The 22,974-nt window shown below is 46.7% G+C and overlaps 1 protein-coding gene across 1 annotated transcript; it reads left to right on the top strand.

Moving 5' to 3' along the window:
• The first annotated feature begins 1,996 nt into the window (after positions 1 to 1,996).
• Positions 1,997 to 22,599, top strand: WNT10A (Wnt family member 10A). Its single transcript, XM_051983533.1, has 4 exons — positions 1,997 to 2,703; positions 4,035 to 4,297; positions 17,728 to 18,107; positions 21,509 to 22,599. Exons 1-4 carry the CDS (start codon positions 2,591 to 2,593, stop codon positions 22,004 to 22,006), a joined length of 1,254 nt encoding a protein of 417 aa, XP_051839493.1. The 5' UTR covers positions 1,997 to 2,590; the 3' UTR covers positions 22,007 to 22,599.
• The last annotated feature ends 375 nt before the right edge of the window (positions 22,600 to 22,974 follow it).

The raw sequence follows: 22,974 nt of genomic DNA, 5'->3' as shown, positions 1-22,974 counted from the left end.
AATGGAGCAAGAGGATGCTAGTCTTATCTCTAGAAGGAAAACAAATGAGGTGACCACCTACCTGAGTTACCTAAGGAGAGATCTAGTCTCAAAGAGTTTTCTAATAACAAAATTACTTCCCTTCCTGGATTTCAGTTTTCTCAGCTATGTAATGAGCACAGTGATCTGGAGATCACCGTAGCACTAAAAGTTATGATTCTATATTAATAAATAGCTTGCACCCTTCTAAGTACATTTTAAGATTTTCAAGTGATCTTTTTCTCAGTCCCATGAAGTAGCTATAACACCTCTCCATCCATTTGACAGATGAGGAAACTAAGATCCAAATAACTTAAATGTCTTTTCTAAGGCCACCCAGCTAATCAGTGAACCACTTTCCCCAGTCTCCAGGAAGAAAGCACATTGCTTTTGCCTGGATCAAAAGAGGCTTAATTGGGACAGTTTCTCCCTCTCATTTCTCCCTCCTACCTTGGAAATATACTTTGTTTGAATGCTGTCCTATACTGCTCTGTCTCGTTCTATTTTGTTCTTTCTGGATGACATTTCAGTCTCTTAGGCCAAAGATGCCATTGTCCTGCTTGCTGAGAGAAGAGGTGAGTGGGGGGTCTGCAGAGAGTTGGGTCAAGGTCAGACAAGGCTTGCTGACGCAGACTGCTTCCAGCCCCCAGCTGTTTTCCTGCTGTCCAGCCAGACTTCTCCCTAACCACTGCCCTCCACCACTCTCCCCCTCTGCCCCCACCCCTTCCAGCAGCCTCAAGCCCTTAATTCCTGACAGCTGCTGTGGCTGGAGGGCCTATTGAGGCGGGGGAAGGGGAGGATGGAGGAAACTTCCCCGCTCATGTTGCCCCTACCACCTGATGATCTGGATACTGGGAAGGTCCCTCCCTGTTTGTCCCTCCCCCCTTTCCTCCAACTGATTCCCTAGGGAAGGGAGATTCCAGGAATGGGCCCCTTTTGTCTCTGAGCCCAGAGACTCAAGCAGTCCCTTTCCTCAGCCAAGAGGGGCTTCTTAGAAGGAGACGGTGATGTTGGGAGGGGTCAGGAAGGGATGTGGCATGCCTATTATGGGTCATCCCCATTTAAGGAGGGGAGATTGAAGCCCTATGAAAATGGCATTCATCCCAGGCCCCCCAGTAAACTGGGACCAAGATGGAAATAGAGGCTGGGTCTCCCCCCTTCCCTCACCCTCAGATTCTCCAAAATTGGTTCCTTAGCCTGGACCTCTGGGGAACATATACATACCTATAATACTCTATATGGAGGATCTCCACAGCTGGGGATGGGAACAGAGTTCACCATTCCTTTATGGGTCAGAATACACCCCTGGTCGTCCCCCCCCCCAACAACAACATCATCAGACTGCCTCCTCTTCGAATAGGGAACCAGCTGAAAACGAGGTTGGTCAACTGACCAGGGCACTAGCAAGCCTCCCCACTTCGGGCTTAGCCTCCACCCCACACACCGCTAGGGTCCTTCTTGAGCAGGATCTTGGCTGGAGGAGGAACTGTACTCCGAGCAACTTCTCCAGCCCCGACTTCCTGCCCTTGCTGCAGGTGGCAGGGGGAGGCTGACCTCGGCAGTTGCCTTTGCGGGGAAGACACACGCAGGCACATACACAACACACATTGACATCACACACCCACACAAAAACACAACTCCCGACCTAACTCTAACTCACACAGTGACAGCCATAAATACAAACAGAGGCCTTTCGGCCCACAAACAAACGCCGAAACGCCAACATCCACCGAGTCTCTCTACACGTGCAAGCCGTCCAACCTCCCACCGAAGCCTGAAGCCGATTCTGTGGCCCTCGGACACCCGCACGCACCCACCCTTCTCCTCCCCCCTGCTCCGCCCCCCTCCCTCAATCCCGGTCGGTGACGTCACTAGGAGGTAGAGCCGGAGTACTAAATGCTGAGGGTGGAGGGGGAGAGGAGGGGTGGACGGAGTGGGGTGAGCTGTGTGGGGGAATGGGGTGGCGGGGGGAGGAGGAGGCTGAGGCGGTTGAGTTCCTCTGGGCCAGGACAGTCACTTATACACTGGGATTCGGGACAGAGGGACGGAGGGACAGACAGCTACGCCCCTTGGTGCTGAGAGCCCAGAACCCCTAGCAAGTCCAGCCTCGCTGCTTCCAGCCTCCAGCTCTTTGCCGGCTCCTTGCCCCTTGACTCCGCCACCCTAAACTGTGCCTGGCGGCTTCCTCCCCCCCTCCCCCTCCCCAGCGCACACCTCAGGCTTCGCCAGGAGCCTCTGGAAGGGGAGGGGGTAAGGGGGAAATCCCCTCGTCCACCCTTGCCAGGAGGTGCCCCGCGCGCCCGCCCCCCCGGAGGGCGGTGCCCCGGGGCGCTGCCCCATGGAGCGGGGAGGCGGGCGGCGTCTGCCCCTGGAGCCCTGACCCGAGCTGGAGCCAGAGCTCGAGCCCAAGCCGGAATCTCCAGAGGGTCAGAGCCACCGCCGGCCGCCCGGGCGCTAGCTCTGCTCGCCGGGTCTGCCTCCCCCGTCCCGGCGGACCATGCGCTGCCGCCCCCCGCCCGCGGAGCAGCGCGCCAGCCCTGCCGGGCTCTAAGCCCTTCACCCCGGCCCAGCCATGGGCAGCGCCCGCTCTCGCCCCCGGCTCCGGCCCCGACCCCGGGCCCGGTCTCGGCCGGCGCTCTGCGCGCTCCTGCTGCTCCTGCTCCTGTTGGCCGCAGCCGTGCCCAGGTGAGACCCCCGCCCCCTCTCTCCCTATTTCCCTGCCTCCCTCATGCCCCGCCTTCCGGGACACCAAAGATTCCCGAAGAGTTTTGAAGACCCCCAAGGTTCGGCTAGCATTGCTCGAGAGTGAGTAGTGTGCCCAGGCCAGGGGACGATCTTCTTGGACCCCGACTGGGGTAGGGGCCCGAGGGGAGGAGCTGTCCTCCCTGGGGAGAAGGGAACATTCAGAGGACTCATCCGGTGATGCTCCAAAGGAGATAGACCCTTCAGTGTCTATCAGTGTCCTTCAGTGTTGGGGGCAACCGCCAAATTCAATCTCCTAACCATGCCTAGTTAATGTCTTCCGATTAGGGGGACTCTCAGGAAAGGCACCCCGAAACAATCCCGCCCTCTCCATTGTGAAGATCTCCCCCATGGGTGGGATTAGGAGATGGGGGTGGGGGAAAAAGAGGCGGCCCCAGGTGGGGTCAGCAAAGGGGCACAGAAGGGAGTTCTCCCGTTTTGAGTGTGGCTTGGCTCCTTGTATTTCTGAAAATAGATGTCTCTGAAAGTTTTTCTGAAAATGTGTGAGTATTATATTATTCATGCCTTGGGAGAGTTCTGTTTATGGTCTATAAATGTGTGTGTGTGATACTTATTTCAGATAATGAATTCAGAATCCAGTCAAGGTGCTGATATTAAGGATGTCAGTACTCCCCTCCCCCATGTAAATCTTCCTGTCTCTAGAAATATGCAAGAGATAGTGTGTTATCTGTACTCTATAGGTGTGATTACTGTAAATTGTGTGAATCAATGGGAGGTGATCTGTATGAGTGTGAAAGTTGGGCTTGTATTTGTCTGCTATATTTGAGAAAGTGGTTGGGAGAAGGAAGAAATTAGGGAGGAAACTCTGAAGCAGAGTCGTGGGGAATATTTAGGGTTCTGCTGAAGTCTTCATTCATTCTTTAATGCATCTTACTGTGTGAGTTAGCACTGGGCTTTCCTGGGAGAAAACCCACTTTGGAATAAGATATGCTCTCATCCTTCCCTTAATTTGGAGGGATGACACCAGTACAGATAACTATAAACAATGTTTCATGAAAAGTGAGAATGGAAGTTTTATGTGAGATATGAGGTGGAAGGTTGTTATCATTTGCGAAGTCAAAGTAGAAAGTGGGGGAAAGAATGGAAGGAACTTAGGAGAGAGAGGTCTAGATTTGGTGTGTATGTGTATATGTTTATATGTATGAGATAAATAAGTCTAAGAAACAGTCCGTGTCATTGCTCTCCTGACTTCCTAGCTCAGTTCAAGGCCTACTTAATGGTTCCTACTTTTCCCATGTCCCCCATACCTGCAGGTCAGAACCAAATGACATTCTGGGCCTTCGACTGCCACCAGAACCTGTGCTGAATGCCAACACGGTGTGCCTGACATTGCCAGGGCTGAGCCGACGCCAACTGGAAGTGTGCGTGCGCCACCCGGATGTGGCAGCCTCCGCCATCCAGGGCATTCAGATTGCCATACATGAATGCCAACACCAGTTTCGGGACCAGCGCTGGAACTGCTCCAGCCTGGAGACCCGAAACAAGATCCCTTATGAAAGTCCCATCTTCAGCAGAGGTAAATTCATCCTTCCTCTCCCTCAGCACCACTTCAGCCTCTGGAGCTTCCACACCCTAAAATACTCCACATACATTCTACTTTCTAGCCCTTCTCTACTCTTGATTCCTACTGAGTCAGGCTTTCTGGTCCCTGGGTCCTTATATTCTCCTAATTCTCTGTCTTTCAAAGCCTCTGACTCTTAGTGGTTCCTATTCCCCTCCTGTTTTTCTCAACTCAAATATTACTCGGATTCCAGACAGCTCTGATTTGGGAGCAAAAAGGAACAAACTAAGTTACATGGAAGGGACTGAATGTATAGAATGTCCAGAGTTTAGGGATCCAAGTATCCTGAATAACTATCCTAATTCTTTAGGGGGAGTGAAGCTAACTTGGGTTACTTAAAATGGATGTAGTGAGGTAGGGCTCTGGAAATATGGTTGCTATTCCCTTGGCCAAAAAATCTCAGGCCTCTGTAGTTTGCTTTTACCTTTTAAGATTAAGAAGGAAAAGAGGAGGGCTGTTTGCAAGGGGAGATGTAGAAGGTAAAAGAGGGCAGCTGGAAATCTACTTTGGCTTTTGGCTAGAGCCAGGATAGAACTATAGAAACCTGAATTTGGTGATAATCTCCCATTCATGACTTGGAGTTTGATAAGAGGTGGGATGAAGCCTTGAGTCTTTATATTTGGGCAGCAACGTCTATTCATCTAGAATTTTTCCCACCTTAGTGCACAAATTTCTTTGCTCTAAGTCACCTACTCTTAAGAAATTCTCTGGATTCAGAAGGGTTGGGAGAAATGAGTCTTGACTGTACTTCTCTGCACATCAGATTCATAGATTTCTCAGCACTGAAAGAGCTCTCTACTGAATGACAAGATCCTCTTTGACAGTGGATAGAACTTCAATGGGGGAAACTGGAAACAGAATTGAAATCTGGAAGGACCTGAGAGATCATCAGGTCAAATTCCCATTTGCCCAGAGTCACACAGGAAATTTAGTCAGGATTCCCATGCAGCTTTCTGCTTCCAAGTTAAGTGACCTCTCTGGAAGGGGATTTTCCTGGTTTTACTTTTCATACTTGCCTTTCCCAGATTGATGTGGTTTAAGACTTTATTGATTCCTTTCAAGTTCACATTTTATTGGCCTGGCTAGTTAAACTGGTCCCTCTTATCAGCGGAAGAGTGGACAGTATTATGTTGGAACAGCATGCTGGTGTATTGGGACAGATTAGGCCTTTTGCCAACCAAACTCGTTTTAAAAGTGGGTGCCCCCCAAAACTGGAGTGAAAAACTATCCCTTGGAATTGTAGACTGGACTGGACAGAGGTGGGGAGGACAAACTCTAGGCTTCCACCTGGTCGTCGGAAGGAAGCTGGATGTGGACGGCCAGCTTAATGAGCCAGTCCCTTCTTGCCATTCTCATACCCATTTTTCGACCCCTAGGATGGGGAGCAGCCCTAGCCACCCCCAAGCCCAGCCCCGGGCCCCGCCCGCCTCCCTCCTCCTGCCCCGCCTCCCTCCCCCGCCCGCCCGGGGCTGTGTTTCTGCCCGGCTGAGCCCAGCCCGACACGCGTGTGGCGGCATGTAGCCGCGATCTAATCCCCCCGGGGCCGATCCAGACGGCTCCCGCGCTCCAGACAAGCTGCTTTCAAAGGCTCCCCCCCATTCCTTCCCCCCACCCGATCCCAACCCGCGTGGAGCAAAGCCCATAGGGCCAGTGAAGAGGAGACTCACGGTGGCCCCTCAACCCCCTCCCCCCCACTACTCCCTGTCTGGCTCTCCCCGTCCCGCAAGGCCCATTTTAGGGCCCAGCCTCCTCGCTGCTCCTCCGCCCCCACCTCTCTGACTCCCTCCTGCTTCCGCGCCCTTTGTGGCCTCTGCTTCCCTACACGAAGTGACAGGTTCTTCAGACTTTCATATCTCTGCGGCTTTCCGGCCTCAGCTCCTCTCCCTCCACTCACCTCACCAGATCTTTCTTCCCATCCCAGATTTTCTGGGTTGTCTTCTCCACGGGTCTCTGGCTCGGCATTTCGCCCCCTCCCCGCCCTTCCTCCTTGTGCTTCATTGCTAGTTTTCTTAGTCTCCGTTTGTGGGCCGTCCTTCCTTCCCTTTTCTTTCTCCGTTTGGATCTTGTTTCTAGTCTTTCTGACTTCTTGCCTCCTGTGTCTGATTATCTGTATCCTTTGACATATTCCTTCCCATCCCCAAACTCCAGGACCTTGTAGCTCTCTCCGGATTATACTGGTAGAGAAACGAGGGCAAGAAACCGATTTATCCCAGGCTGGCTGGGGCTCTCCAGCTCCACCTTTTCCAAATCCCCTGGCTCTTCTGTCTGTCCCTTAATATCCACTCTGCTGAAGAGGCCAGGTTGCATGTGTGTATGGGGGAAAGGGTACAGAGAGGAAACAGAATAGTGTCTGGAGCCCAGAAGAGGGGTGACTGTCTAGTCCTTTCTTAATCTAGTGAGGGTGGAGGAAGAGGGGGGCACTCAGGCATCCTGCTTCACTTAGGCTTAGCCCAGATGGCCTCTTGGGAACTGGAGCTCAGGGGTCTGGGGGAAGTGGCTTTGAAGCTTGGGGGCGAGTCCAGAGCTGCGGAGTCGGAGGGGGTTGGCTTCTTGCCAGATGCTGCCGAGTTCACCTGCAGTTTAATGAGCAGGAGGCAAGCTGGGGTGGTGGTGGTGGGGAAGGTTAAGGGGGGGTGCTAAACGTGCTGAGGCTGGCCAGAGAGGGGGGCCGCACCCAGGATCGAGGAGGGGGTTGGATAACCAGCTGAGGAGCCAGGAGGAAACGGCTCCCTCAGGTGCCCTCAGTCCCCAGAACCAGTCCTACCCCAAAATATCTCACTTCCTGCTCTCAATTTGAGATTCTTCTTGACTCTATCTTAGCTTAAGGGTACACTAGAAAAATTTTGGAAAAGTTGATTCTTGGGGTTCCAAGAAAACTAAGAGGTCCTTGCTCTTTGTTCCTCCTCCTTTTGCATTCCTTTCCCTGGTTTAGGTCACAAGCTCCTCTGAAGACCCCTCTTGGTCTAGCCTAACTGAAGCCTTCCTTGAGTTTTGGTGATCAAGCCCAGCAAGGGGTTGTCTCTGCTGCTTCTGAACAACTCATTTCCTGTGGGGAAGTTACCCATGGCCAGATGTTTGGGAAGTTGAAACTTGAAGCTCAGAAAAATGAACCCAAAAGGTCATTCTTACTGTCTGTCTCCCTGGTCTGAATATATTCTCTCTTTTCCTACTGTCACTGAATATCACATGAGCTCTTTGACTAAAGGTATGTGGTCAGCATCCTTAGGGAAATGGAATGGTCAGTAGCTGATTCTGGCCCTTCTGGCTCATAGCTTCTCCCCAAAATATATTTGGATTCACAAATTCCTTTTTTAATGTAAAATTTAAGGGCTACCAGCCTCACCTAAGTAAGAATTACTCTAACACTTGAATTCCACTTGATAGGAGAATAGGAGAGATATTAATTTTGGTGCACAGATCACTTGGAGGAATCTATATATGGTAGGATATTAAAATGAGGTTTTAGGGTAGCCAGAGAGCAACTTGAGGTGGGGTGGGGGAGGAAGGGGAAGTTAATATCTAGAAGAACAAAGAAAAGGAGACCTGGAAATCTTAGGAGTTTGATCATGATGGGAACTTAGATATCTAATTAAAATTTAATTTTTAATTAAAACTTTTTGTTTTCAAAACAATAATTTTCAACATTCACCCTTGCAACCTTGTGTTCCAAATTTTTTTCCTCCCTTTTCCCCACCCTTTCTCCTAGACTGCAAGTAATCCAATATATGTAAAACTTACTTTTACATATAAGAAAATAGAAGTAATTGTTTGTTCAAGGTTACCACTAAAACTCACCTCTCATCAGTTCTTTGGCATTCATGGTAACCTGTCCTAGGTTTTGGGCAAAACATGATGTGGGATGAGGAAGTGGGAATGGGGTATGACTCTCTAACTTGAAGATTTTTTTTAGGTCAGGTCTTCTTAAACTTTTCCCACTCATGACCCCTATATATAACTGTTTCTTGTGTAAGTATCCTCATGTGTTGTTCATACAGACACACAGGGACATACATACATACCAACTGTTTGTACCAAGGACTGGGTATCTGATATATGTGTATATAAAATAGATATAAAACCCAAATCTTTAGCGATAGTAAATCATAATTTTTCAACTTCCACATTCAGTTATAAGATTCTCTATAGGGGATTGAACCACAGTTTAAGAAGCTAAGCTATATAAGCTACCTGGAAGCTGAAGGTAGAACCAGGAGGAAGTGAGAAATGCAAGAAAGCTATGAGGAGAGAGACATCAATCAGAGTTAGGCTGTGGTCAGTGTCAACAGGAAGGAGCAGTGGAGGGAAGGTAGAAGATATGAAAATCAAAGGAGAAAAGGTTGTGAGAAAACAAACTCACAACATCAGGAATCATAGGTCAGAATTATAACTATTCAGGAAGGCTTGTATTATAGCAGAAAGAATACTGTGGTTGGAATTCAAATATAGCTCTTATTTAATTTTTCAAATCATTTAAAGAAATGGAACCCAAATCTTCTCATCTATAGAATATAAATTTCATTTGTTCTACTTTCACAGCCTGGTGTGGTGGTTAGAACATTGTATCCTTGATATCCTTGATACAATGTTCTAACCACATACTTGCTATTCCTATTGGGGAGACAAGGGTTCTAGTGGTACCTCTGACACATCCTGGCTATGTGAATTGGCAGATAACTCTTTAAAACTATCAATTGCAGTCCTGCATTTGGGGTTCACTACACTAATGAAATCACAACCAGTTACCTGTGTCACTTAGCTAACATGGGCTGTTGCCCTGGATAGAAGTGGAATGGGAGTGATTATTATTCCTCCTTTGAAAGTCCTTCCCTAGCTGTAAATCCTTCCTGATAGCAATCCTTCCATTGTATACACATTAAAGTGTCCCAAACTCTTATAGGGACCCATTTACTATTATATGTCCAGCATAAGGCCGCATCATATATCCAGTTCACTCCATGTGGGAGGTCTTTCTTTGGCACAAGGATTACCCTCTCCCAAATCCTAATGCCTTTCAGGGTGGAGAAAATAGGGCAGAGGGAGGAGTTGTAAGGAAGAGGAGGCAGGAGAAGGTGAAAAAACTGACACGTTATTCCAAGAGGTTAGATTCTGAGGCTCATTGATCTCAGGACAGGAAAGACAGGGAGCTTAGGTTTCATAAAGCTCTTGATTCTTTTTTCTTGTAGCATCTATTCTTAGAATAGAACTCTGTTGGATCTCCCTGCTCTTAGGAAAGGCTGACGGGACCTTCTCGGAAAGGGGGATTAAGGTACGGGGAGGATTATCCAGGACTTGAAGTAAGGACCAGTCCCAGGCATCCTGGTGTTGGGATGGCTATAGAGGATATAGAGGTGGAAAGGGAAAAGGAGTGAAAGACCATCTAGTCCAATCCCTTCATTTTACAAATCAGAGATGTAGAACTGGAAGGGATCTTGAAAGCCATCTAAACTCATCCTTTCTTTTTATAGATGAGAAAAGTGCAGCTTAGGGAGTTTAAGTTAAATACCCAATGTCATACAAATATTGTGTCAGAGTAGGGATTTGAACTCAATTCTTCTCCCTCCATGTTTAGCACTCATTGCACGGTCCACTCTGCCTCAGAGTGACAGAGGCAGCTAGGGGCCACCACAGTGTGCAGAGAGCCGGATCTGGAAAATCTGAGTTCAGTCTTGATCTTAGACACTCACGACTAGCTTTTTGACCATGAACAAGTCAGCTAACCTCCGTTTCCTCAACTGTAAAACAGAGATGACAATAATAAGTACTACACTTAACTTTGAAGGGTTGTTTGTGAGAATCAGATGCTTAGGGGGTAGTGCCTGATGTACTATAGATGCTATACAAGTGTTTATTATGCTTATTCCCTTTCCTCAACAAAAAAGAACATTACGGTGTACTTAGCATTGTGTTCAGTTTCATAAAATACTTAGTCTAGAGCATGTCATATAGTACGTGCTATAGAAACGTCAGGTATTATTAGATAGGTTAAGATATGCAAGAGAAGAATCAGATCTGAAAGCACCATTGACTCACATAGTCACACACATTCATACATGCACACATATGTGCGTGCATCCACCTACATGAACAGTCTCTGTCTAAGTATCCCCACGTGTTGGACATACAGACACACAGGGACGTACACACACGCCAAGTGTCCCTACCAAGGAATGGCCACCTGATATCTCCAGCTCCTTCTGACCTGGGTCTGGAGCAGTAAAGTGAGCTCAGGGTCTCTTTTTCCCTGACCCCCTCTCCCCAGCTGTTCATTCCCGGTCCCCTCATCTCTCCTCACTGGCTTGTCTTCCTCCCCCCTTCCTCCCGGCTATTGGCTGGGGCTAGAAGCTGCAGCTGACTTTACTTAGACCCTGGCAGTCCCTGTCTCAGATCAAAGGCAGGACAGCTAATTGTGCGTCTTAACGAGCTCTCCCCCTCTCCCTCCAGGCAGCCCAGCTGGCCACCCTGCCCCACCCCTCTCCCCCACCAGCTGGCCTGCTGGCCCTCTGCCTGTATCTGCCCCAGACAGTCCGGGCCCAGGACTGGGGCCCAGGGACCGGAGCTAGGGCAGACTAGCCAGGCTAAAACATCAGACTCTCCTGTGAGAGACCAGGAACGGAGACCTCACACGCTCATCCGCAGACAATGCTTCCCTCACACAAATTGACACCTGAATACAGTCTAAGTGAGACTAAGCACATCTCGAAATGATAGAGTGAGCAAGACAGAGTCCTGGGGATGGAGTTAAATCCCCAAGGCCAGAAGGGATGCGTTAGGGAGGAAGGATCTTGGCGAGGAAGTCTCCCCCTGCAGTTTGAGGCCTCTCTGGACTCGGGAAACATCTTACTCCCTATCTTTCTTTTCCCTCTCTCTGTCTCTTTTATCTGTGTTTATGCCTCGGAGTGTCTCATTCTTTATGACAATTCCCATATTTCTTTCTCATTCTCAGGCTGCTTAGCTTACAGGGAGTGGGAGAGGGCAGTCTCCAGCCACCTACGGCTGAAATTCCCCCCTCTCTGCTTTTATTCCACCGCCTCCCATATTTTTCAAGTTTCATCATGTCTCACCCTAAGGATCATATAAAACAAGGTTGAAAGTGATCTTCTCCCCTGTGTCATATTCCCAAGCCCCCTTCTCCTAAGGCTGTTCCCTGTCTTCTTCCCTCCTTCTAAGAGGAATCTCTGTGACATCCAAAGGCACAGCCTGGGATTCCCAATTACTGGCTTTCCATACTCCGCAGTAATTGTGTGAACTATCACTAAAGTGGAAACCTAGTCTATTTAATGACACTTAGCTTCAGAAGTCTCACTGAAAAATAAAAATGCAGCAAAAAGCACATGGAGGAAACTGAGTACTCCCACATCCCAGGGACACCTGAGTTCTATCCCTATATGCTTTTGCCACTAAGTAGATGTGTGATTTTGGACAGACACTTTATCTCTTTGATCTTATTTCTCTCATCTGTAAAATGAGGGAGGGATGGATGAGATTAGCTCTAAGGTTCCATCCAGATCTCAAAGTTTATGTTCTGTGATTCTCTGCCTGTCAAGCAGGCTTACAATGCCCGCCAGCGTCCAGGAAGGTTCTTTGAGACTGACAGATGAAAGCATGGGAAAAATACTAGGTGTACTCCTCTGGGAGCTAGACTCCTCCAGCCGTAGCACCTTAGGGGCAGTTTCCCAAGTAGCCTCTGCATGAAGGCTCTCTGACAATCCTTTCCCTTACTCTCCCCTCCTGCCCCTGTTGGTTGTTTTTGCCTTCTCATAAGAAAAGGAAAAAGGAACTGGGCTGGGTTTTTTTAGTCTGAAGGGAAAAAAAGAGCAAGGAATAACTGAATAAAGGCTCCAAATATTTATTATTATACAGGATTTACTATTCAGAGGAGACAGAGTTGCTCTGGAATGAAGGGAAATAAGTTAAATAGGTTAAAACTGCAACAGGAAAGAATGAGGTCAGATATCAGGGACATCCCCAGTAAAGTATTAGGGGTCTAATAGGTAACAGAAGTATAATGTGGAATCATTTTGGGATTGTCTCCAGCTGTGACATTTTTCAACACTAGGGGCCATCCTGTCTGGAGGTCAGGGGATGGATGGGGTGACCCTCCCATCATTCTAGGAGATAGTCTATAATTCTAGGGCTCAATGGTTACTCTCTGCTCATCTTTCTCAGACTCCTGTGATGATCTGGGAGATTTGAACATAGGCCAGGGTTAAAAAAATTATTCTAGGGAATAACAATAGAGATCAGATTATGACCAAAGTGGAGGTGTGGGTATGGTTAGGCCTGTGCCTTCTCTGACTTCCACCTAACTTTGGTGCCTCTGTGGGAATCACTTTCTTGTTTCTACGATGTTATCTCAGAGCTATGAGAGAATGTAAGACAGGGAGCCTTATTTCGTTCCTAAGGGAATAGTCATAGTCTGCACTCAGTGAATGGAAAAATGAATGAACTAAAGTGTGTTTCTGTCAATTTTTTGTGCTTTCACATTCTTCCTTTCACTAGCATCCTGCCAGTTTCCCCCATAGTTCCCCCATAGCCCAGTTTTGGGCTGTTTCAGCTGACCTATTCTTCAGTACCTTCCCTCAAATATCTGGTCTACTTTATATATTGTTTTATCCATTTTGAACTAACTTGCAGTAGTTCTAGAAATACTGGGCAATTGGTGAAGCTTCAGAGCCAATAATGAACTCAACTTTTTTTAAAAACTTGAATTTAGGATTTGTCTCCCCCCCTTTCCACTCTTCCTCTCTCTCTTCAAGGCTTCCAGATTTACCTGACCCCAAAGTATCAGATTCATGAGCAAGGAACACTCTCTCTCCACTCTCTTCCTAGAGCTGGATAAATCGAAGTAAAACAACTCAAAAGGTTTTCAGTGGGGACATCAATGCACAAGAAATCCTACAAAAAGAATGCCAAACAATTTCTACTCCTAAGGAATTAATAGCCTATCAAGGGAGGCAATATATAGACATACATTATATATATATACATAATACAAAATAAAAAATTCAAGATAGTTTGAAAAAAACAGTGTATAAGCACTTAGGAGTAGGATCACTTTTGGGGACTACAACCAGCTTCTTTATAATGTGCATTTTTCATGTTGCCAGTCTGAATGTAGGGTAGGGATTTAGGTAGTTACAGAAAATGAGGGGAATATTTTTCTCTGCAAGCTTAGTAATAAAGGCAAAGAGAACTTTGTAGTCCCTCTCTCTTTGCTCTCTTCAAAGAGATATTTTGGTGGGTGGGTGAAAAATTGACAAGAAGGATGTATAAAATTAATTAGGAAAGGGTCAGCCTTAGAAGTGAGGTCATGATAGATCATCCTGCAGGAAATTCAAGAAGGCCTCTCTGCTCAAAAATCTCTTTTTTATACATGCCTAAAATTCCACCATTAGTTATTTATTCTTTAGGCTAATCACTGCCTTCTCTTTGTTTCACTCATTTATTTTTTTCTTTAATTTAAAAATTATTGCTATAACAACTAGCATTTATACATAGCACTTTAAGATTTGCAAGGAATCTCACAAATATTATCTCATTTGATTCTCACAACAACCTTAGGAGATAGTTGCTATTATTATCTGCATTTTAGAGATAAGGAAGGATAGGTAAACAGAGGTTAAGTAACTTATCCAGCATCACATGGCTAGTGTCTGAGGCTGAATTTGAACTCAGATTTTCCTGATTCCAAATCTAGAGCTACCTGGCTATCCATTATAATAAAGAATTTTTTTTAAAAGAATTTTTAAAAATAAAAAAGTTCCAAAATAAAAAGCACATATTCTGAATCTTATGATGTATATAATATCCCACATCTGCAGTACCTCAGACTTTCAAAGAAGGGATCACTCACACACTTTTAAATGTATTACCCTTTCTTCGTCCTTTCTTAATCTTAAGATGCGGGAGTTCTTCAGTTTTTCACCACATATCTCAGAACCTACTATGAGCATTAGATTTTGGGGTATTGAAAAGAGAGGAAAATGGAGGGAGGGGAGGCTTATATAGCATGTGGTGCCTTGCTAATATATCTATTGTGTGATATTATGTTTTATAGCTATCTGTACTTATGTCATATCTTCCCATTGCATGAAGATCCTTGGGGTCAGAGGGACATATTTAAAATTTATTCCTCCCTCAGTGACTATCAGGGATGTCTTGTATACAATAGTTGCTTAATATTTGTTGATGCAATGTAGGGGAACTAAAACTCTGCATCTACACAGACTGGTTCAGTCTTGGTGATTCCATCTCGATTTTCTCTTTGGCTTATGCCCCATTGAGGATTTTTCTTAGGGACACCCATGACAAAAAGTAAAAACCCCTTAATGCTCATACCAGCACTCAGGCTAAGGAAATGTTGGCTACAACATACACTTTATTTCATTTGACACAAACACATACACACACACACACACAAGCCCACTGCTTACACCCATGCCTACAAACAGTCAAGACAACTCTCTTGCAGTTCTTGAGTAATTTTCATATTCCCCAAAGGGCTATATAGTTTTTTCGACTTGTAGTACTCTTCTGGGGTTGAACACTCCCCTCCCAAAGGGAGTTTCGAGACTTCAACAAGCTTCCCCCTCTGATGAGCTTTACCTCTCCCAGAGACCTACACAGTTGCTCCACCCTTTGCTTGAAGCTCCTCCACAAAAGGAAAGAATTTGGGGTCACTAAAGAGTTGAACTGCATAGTCTTCATAATTCAAATTGAAGGCAAGGGTTGGGTTTATTCCTTCACATTATGGAGCTCTTCCTTGTTGATCTCAAGCCCCAAATCCCACTTGGTCCAGGTACTCTGATTGAAGAACTCCACTGCTAGTATGGTTTCCCAGAATGTATAGTTTCATGAAGTGGCCCTCTGGTTACCCATGCTTTTCTCCATGGAAATAAGTCTATGTCTGTCTAGCTTCTCTCTTCTCTTTTGCTTTACACTCCCTTAAAAATTATTAACTGCGAATTAACAAAAATCTGTTTCCTTTTCCTTCCTCTTTTCCTTTCCCCATAATTTTTTTTTGGGGGGAGAGAAAACCTTTTGAACAAATAAGCAAGATGAGTCTCTGCATTGGTAGTGTCCAAAAATATTTGTCCCCTTCTGCATCTTGGTTCTATCGTTTCTCTCTCAGTATATTTCGGCATTCCTTCTGAAATCTTGGTTAGTCATTGTGCTGATCTGAGTTCTTAAGTCTCTCAAAAGTGTTTGTCTTTACTAATTGCTGTTATTATATAAATTGTTCTCTTTGGTTTGCTCACTTCACTCTGTGTTATTCATACAAATTTTCTCAGGTTTCTCTGAAAAAACCCTAATTTATCATTTTTTATGGCACAATAGGATTCTGTCACATTCATGTGCTGTAGTTTGTTTAGCCATTTCAAACTACAGTTGCTGGGCACACACAGAGTTTCCAATTTTTTATCATCACAAAAAGAGTGGCTAAAAATACTCCTGTATTAGTAAGTCCTTTTTTTTCTCCCCCCCCTTTTCTTGGGGGAAAGTTCTTTGAGGATACTTGCCACTCTTTCTTAGAGCCCAGATGTATGAATAGGCTGTGAATTAACTAATCACCCTGATGTGTTATTAATTGGTTAACTCAAGACAAGGTAAGGAATGGACAATTCACAAAGGAGTTTACCTTGTGATAGGAATTTCACACTTTGTTAAGGAGAGGACATTCTGAACAAGATCTCATAGGAAGTCAAGGACAAAATCAAATCAAATCAAAGTCCTGGCTGGACTCCCTACATAGTATTTAAAATGTACAGACATGCAAACTTTCTTTTCTAACAAAAGTGAGCTAGATAAGGTGTAGAACATATAAACTTACCCCTAGTTTTCTCTCTGTTTTCCTTACTCTCTAATAAGTTGACCCCAGATCTGTGGGGGTAACCTCTCCAAATTCCAGTGCCACTAGAACCTCCCTTGACCTTCTGGATACTCAGATTCCTCCCAGCTCTCCAGCTCTAGGAAATGAATAAAAACAAAAATAAAAATAACCCTGCCTTTCCTTACTCAATCCCACTGAGACTTGGTAGAATTTAAAGAAAGATACAAAATGTTGCTAGGAAAAAATACATCAAAAACAAAAAGAAGAGACAAAGTTCTACTGGTCAAGTTTACAATTCATAGAAAGCTATTTTTGTGTTTAACTTTCTCTGATCCTCCTTGTCTATTATATCATGCAGTTTTCAATATGCACACTTCTGTCCTAGCACACCTGGACCATCTAGGTTTTGCTCATCCTGTGGTCTTTGTGAGCTGCCTGGCTGCTCTTAAGGGTTATTCCACCTTCTTCATCCATCAGGTCTTTTCTCTTGGCTACTTTACAGGAGTCCAGTCATTTTTGCTCACTGGTTCCTTTAGATACACTTTTATCAGTAGGGAAAGGGTTTTTGATAAGAAGGATAGATTCACAGCTGAAATCTAGACTTATCAAGTATGATCCCATATTTAGAGCATGTTAGTGACTTGACTTTTATTTTATTGGTGAGGAAACTAATGGACAGGAGGTCAAGTAACTCACCTCATATCACAAGGGCAAAAAATGACAGTGGAAATTTGAACCTAAATTCTGATTTCAGAGCCAAAGACTATTCCATTGTACCACAATGCCTCTGATTTTCATGGAATCAAACAATTTTATGCATTTGCAAATGGTGATTGTTCATAGGCCTTGTATCTTCCTTTGAAGGTTATGTTTTAGTGTTCTTTCAACCTTACTCTATCTCAGCTGTGTTAAAGTGTGTTAGAAAAGGTCTTTTGTTTTTTATATGTCCTAGACCAGAAATCTTAATCTCTCTTTCTATATAAGTATGACAGACCCCTTTGCATAATAATGTTTAATGTCTACATTCATGATTGAAAGAAATGCTAAATTTCAGCTAAAGTGAATTTTTTTCCCATTCAAGTTCGTGGTTCACCTGAAATCTAACTATGGTTCCCATGGATCATAGGTTAAGTACCTCTACCTTAGAGGGAGGCCAGAAGAGAAGGATGGCAGTTAAAACAGAAGGACAACCACCTGAAGGGTATAGTTGTTTGGAGAATAAAGGAATTCTTAACTTGGAATGGGGTCTGTGGATAGATTTCAGAAGGCTATGGATTTGTTTTTAAAATATTTTGATAACTATATGTCAATATAATGTTTTCTTTTTTAATCTTAAGTATTTTATTTTACTCATAATTCTGAGGAGAGATTCATAGGCTTTGCCAGGTTGCCAAAATGGTCCATACCACAAAAAAGATAAAGAATCTTTGAATTCATTCTGAGGATGATGGAGAACATTTCTTTGCAGTGATGAAAACCAACTTCTCTTTCCCCATTTTACCAAGACCCTGACTGGGTGGTGATGACAGTGCCCTTCTTCCCATTCTGTGTGCAGGCTTCCGAGAGAGTGCCTTTGCCTATGCCATTGCAGCAGCTGGTGTGGTCCATGCCGTGTCCAATGCCTGCGCCCTGGGGAAGCTGAGGGCCTGTGGCTGCGACGAGGCTCGCCGGGGGGATGAGGAGGCCTTCAGGCAGAAACTGCACCAACTCCAGCTGGATGCTTTACAGAGGGGCAAGGGCATGAGCCATGGGGTCCCGGAGCATCCGGCCTTGCCCCCTGCTGCCTCTGGACTTCAGGACGCCTGGGAATGGGGGGGCTGCAGCCCAGATGTCAGCTTTGGAGAGAGGTTTTCCAGGGACTTCTTGGATTCCAGGGAACCACACAGGGATATTCATGCCAGAATGCGGCTCCATAATAACCGCGTTGGGAGGCAGGTGAGAAGCCCGGCTCCAAAATCCTGGAGCTCATCCTAGATAAATTCTTATTACTCCTTGGAACCCTATCTCACTCCTTCAAACTTAGTATACTACCAGACTGGCTCTCCCCTTCTTCCTGCTCCCTTCTTCCTGCTGTTCCCTTTTTCTCTGTTACCTTGATTCCCCTACCTAGTACAGTGGGAAAGCTTCCAACATTGGCCTGGAAGTCAGGAGATTTGATTTTTATCCATTCTTTGTCAATGTGTGATAAGGGCCAAATCAATTTGTCTCTCTTCTATTTTCTTGTCTGTAAAATGAGGAGCTTAGATTAGATGATCTCTGATATCTCCCTCTCCACTTCCCAAAACACACAATATGGTTTTTACTGCATTCCTCTTTAAGGATGTCAGACTCCTACCATCCTTGAGCAGGTTTAGTGATTCCCATAATGCTAGTCCAATAGATCAAGTTACCAGGTCAGAAAGTCCTTTGAGGATCATGGAATTTTGGTTGCCGAGTTTGTACAAACTCCCTTACTTTATGGAGTCCTACAGAAGTGAAGTTAGACACTTGTGTCCCGAAGGGTAAAGCTAGCGTTCAAAGCCAGCTCTTTCTCCTCCTGGACTCCACCTTCATCCATTGCTTGCAGGTTGTGTTTAGTTCTGTCCACCGCATAATTAAGGTAGATTTTGAGAAGCTAGACGCAGGGGTCCTAGATGCGGCAGCTGAGAACGTTTATCCCCCTCACCCAGGGCTATGAAGTTTCTTTATTTAAAGGCCCACAAAACAAAGTTTTTGTTTTTACTATAGTCCGGCTCTCCAACAGTCTGAGAGTGAACTGGCCCCCTATTTAAAAAGTTTGAGGACCCCTGAGCTAGAGTATATTGAGAAAAGGGAAATCAAGACTATGAAGGTCCTTGAGATCATGCCATATAAATCTCTGTTTAATGAACTGGGGATAATTATCCTGGAAAGAGAAGGCTTGGGAGGAAGTTGTGATATCTGGCTGTAAGTACCCCAAGGGGTTAAAACATGGCACTTGGATTAGACTTGTTCTGCTTAGCTCCAAAGTAGAAACAGAATTAGAAGCATAGGAGGATGTGACAAGGAGACAAATTCAATGCTGATAAAGGAAGGAAACAAACTTTAACGAATGGAGCTATTGCAGAATGGAGATGACTATCTTAAGAAGGACCAGCGTAGCCTTCCTGGCAAAAGCTGGGTGACAAGGGTTGGTGTTTAGATGATTCTTGGATTAGATTGGATGAGATTGTCTCTGAAGGTCTGTAAAGACTCAGAGATTTTCTGTTTTTAGTTCCAAAGGCAGTTTACTTTCCATTATGTATCTTTGCTCTATTTCATCCTTTTCTCCTCAAGGTACAAGGTATACTGCAGGCCACCAGACATCACTGGCTTTTGGGGAAGTCCAAATTCATTTTCCAATTCAGTCTCTTCTCCCCACAATCTCTGTTTTTCTTCCCCTCCTTCTCACCATTGTGACGACCCCTGACCCCTCCATTTCCCTGATTTCCTCTCATCTAGTTGTCTTCCCTTGTCCTGTTTAGTGTCATCTCCATTCGATTCAGATCATTGGAAGCTCCTTTCCAGACATTGAGAGAGTTAACTGAGGCACAGTGGGAAGGGGGGGGTTGCACCCGAAGTTTCAAACTCCTCCCAGCCCTACTCCACCCAGGCAGATCTTCCTCCTAGCTTTAGCACCTTTGCCCTCCCATCCCCCAAACCAATGGCTTCAACTTCTTGTTAAACTGGTTAATTAATAGCTGCTGCTGGTGGGAAGCAGTTTTGGAATTGCTGGACTTGGGAGGCATCAAAGCTGTTCTAATGTGGCCTCAAAACAGGGAATTCCTGGGCATTGCCCAGCCCTAGAACCCTAATGCTGCCTGCTTCAGCTGCATTTCAAGAGGTCCACTAGGGTTAACACCTTCCTAACCCTGGGGGTCTGAGGTTCACCTTAGATACAGCAAAAGTGGATGGCCCAGATGTGAGGGTTGGACTTTGTCCTCATACCCTTGCCATCATTCATGGCTGATCTGGGATAATATTCTAGAGTGGGATGGAAAGTATGCTGTGATTCTACTAAGTGGTCTAAGATGCTGAAGCTAACTGCAGGGTTGTCTGGGAGGCTACTTGAATTTAGAGATAGAAGGGACCTTAGGGAACATCTTCTCTAAAACCTCCATCTTACATTCTGAGATGTTGAGTGACTCAGAATTTCACAGGTAGTCAGTAGCAGAGGTGGGAACCAGAACTCAAGGGCTATGATTGCACAGCTGGTGGTTATTTTTGGTATATCCCATTGTTTGTCTTATTCTCCCAGATTCAGTTGGAGTTGAGATGAATTGGTGCCCTTACCTCCTTATCTTACTTCACTTTCCATTTTGGAAGGAGTTGGGAAGTGGAGTGGGAGCTAGGCTGTTCAGATTCATTTCTCTTCTGTATCCTTGGTTTTTGAGTCTGAGGAAAAAAATTTTTTTTCAGTGGTGGTTCATTCAAATGTCACTTTAGAAAGGGGGCAACTGAGGATGAGAGTGGGGCAGATGTCACTGGAGATTTAATAAAGTCAGAGTCATCTGACCATTCCAAGAGGAGGAAATATCTTTCGTTCCTCCTCATGGTATCCCCCAAATGGACTCTAAGGCCTCAAGAAAGCAGTGGGACTTTCTGTATCTCACCACAGCCTTCATTCACATCCTGGAGCCAGGCCAGGCCATCAGATCTACGGGCTGGGACATGGCGGGGCCCACACCCCCAGCCTCTCCAGTTCTTGCCCCCCACCTAGGAAAGGAGGGCTTGGGGATTTCCCTGGGGATTGGGGATCCCCCCTCAGGAAGTAAGAGCAGGCTGAAGTGTGGGGGAAAGACCCCCCCAGCCCCAACGGTCCCTTGCAGCTGCTGTAGAGGGGGGAGCAGTGGTGGGAAGGGGAGGAGAGCAGGGGCTCCTCATTCCATTAGAGATAGTGGGGAACTGGAGGGGGCAGGAAGCCGGGGATTCCCCTGGGTTCTGGTCTTGTGGGAACAGAATTAGGGATCAGCAGAATATAGGACTAGAGGGTTTGGAAAAGGCAAAGTATGTGTGTATATAGTGAAGAGAAAAGGGCCTAAAGAATGAGCCTGAGTCCCACGGTGGGTAATACCTTCCTCTTCTGTTTCTGATAATTTGGGAGACATCAAAGCTTGTTTCCTGTATGGGTGTGGTCCACAGACCCTGGATGCTCAGGATGCTCATACCCATTTCAGGGGATTCGAAGAGGACTTCCTGTTGAGGGCTGGGGATGGAGTGGAGCTGGGTCAGGCTGATGCAAAGGAGTAGGGGTACGTGCTTCAGGGGGGCAGTTGGGAGGCAGAGGGGATCTAGTACCCAAGTCATCGACTCCTGTCTCCTTCCCCTCCTTCCCCTAGGCAGTCATGGAGAATATGCGCCGGAAGTGTAAATGCCACGGCACATCGGGCAGCTGTCAGCTGAAGACGTGCTGGCAGGTGACCCCCGAGTTCCGAGCGGTGGGCTCCCTCCTCCGAGCCCGCTTCCAGCGCGCCACTCTCATCCGGCCTCACAACCGCAACGGCGGCCAGCTGGAGCTGGGCGCAGCTGGGGGACCCCTCCCCTCCCCGGGGTCGCCCCCCGCTCGCCGGAGAGCCAGTCCCACAGACCTGGTCTACTTCGAGAAGTCCCCGGATTTCTGCGAGCGGGAGCCCCGGCTGGACTCGGCGGGCACGGCCGGGAGGCTGTGCAACAAAAGCAGCACGGGGCCGGACAGCTGCGGGAGCCTGTGCTGCGGGAGAGGGCACAACATCCTGCGGCAGACGCGCAGTGAGCGGTGCCATTGTCGCTTCCACTGGTGCTGCTTCGTGGTCTGCGAAGAGTGCCGAATCACCGAGTGGGTCAGTGTCTGCAAGTGAGCTCCACGGGCCGGGCTCCGGGGGCATCTGGCAGACTTGGAGGGGTGATGAAAACACTCGGGGTCCCACCACAATCCTCTGTGCAGTCTTAGCCGAGTCATTTCCTTCCTCGTGCTTCAGTTTCCCGTCTGTAAAAGAAGAGCCTGGGCTACAGCGCGATCTCTAAAGTGTTTTCCAGCCTGTGCTTTTGGGGACTCCTCTTGGAAGACAGCGGCAGCTGTTCCCACACCCCCACACCCCCACACCCCCGCCTTGTCACCCGGACTCTTACCCTCGGCCAATCTGATAAAGAGCTCCGAAAAAAGGGACTCGGGAGCTGCGCTGAGATATGGGGAGGTGCAGAAATCAGTCAGTTCTCCCTACTCTTTCCCTCAAAAAATGCCCTCCCTAGAAAACACCGATTCTGTTGAGTGGAATGGAGAGGTTTATTAAAGAAAAGACATAGAGACAATTGGGCAACAGAGATTCTATGAAGAGAGCAGGCACTTCCTTCCTTGCCTCCTCTCCCTTCTCCTGGCATTGTTATCTTAGGGTTCCAGTCTGGGAACCTGGATACTTGAGTTCATACACCAATTTCAGCCCCAGGAACTGCACTCAGGCCTCAGTTCCCTTCTCTATACCCCCAAGGCAGAAATTATTTGTATGTGTTTGGTTGGGGGGGGGGGGAAGTACCCAATAGCCTAACAGAGCAGTCAGGAGGCACCCATGTGAGGAATGGCCCCAAGAAGGCGGGTCGTTGGTAATCCCTGGGCACGGCTTGGCATAGCCAAGCCCAGAGCCCCAGGGAGCAGGTGGGGCCAAGAGGTGGGGCCAAGGGGAGGGCTAGGGAGACTCACTGTCTGGAATGTTACTGTCTAGATTCTCCACTCCCAGGACTAGAACTGAGTATGGTAGAGATCGGAGAGCCAGGAAGGAGATTGAAGTGCTTAGCAAAGGCTCCCAGTTCTCTATTATTTTTCTTATTCTTC

This window comes from Antechinus flavipes, chromosome 3 (genome assembly GCF_016432865.1).
Source record: "Antechinus flavipes isolate AdamAnt ecotype Samford, QLD, Australia chromosome 3, AdamAnt_v2, whole genome shotgun sequence".
Lineage (NCBI taxonomy): Eukaryota > Metazoa > Chordata > Mammalia > Dasyuromorphia > Dasyuridae > Antechinus > Antechinus flavipes.
This window is presented reverse-complemented; position numbering and strand designations above follow the sequence as displayed.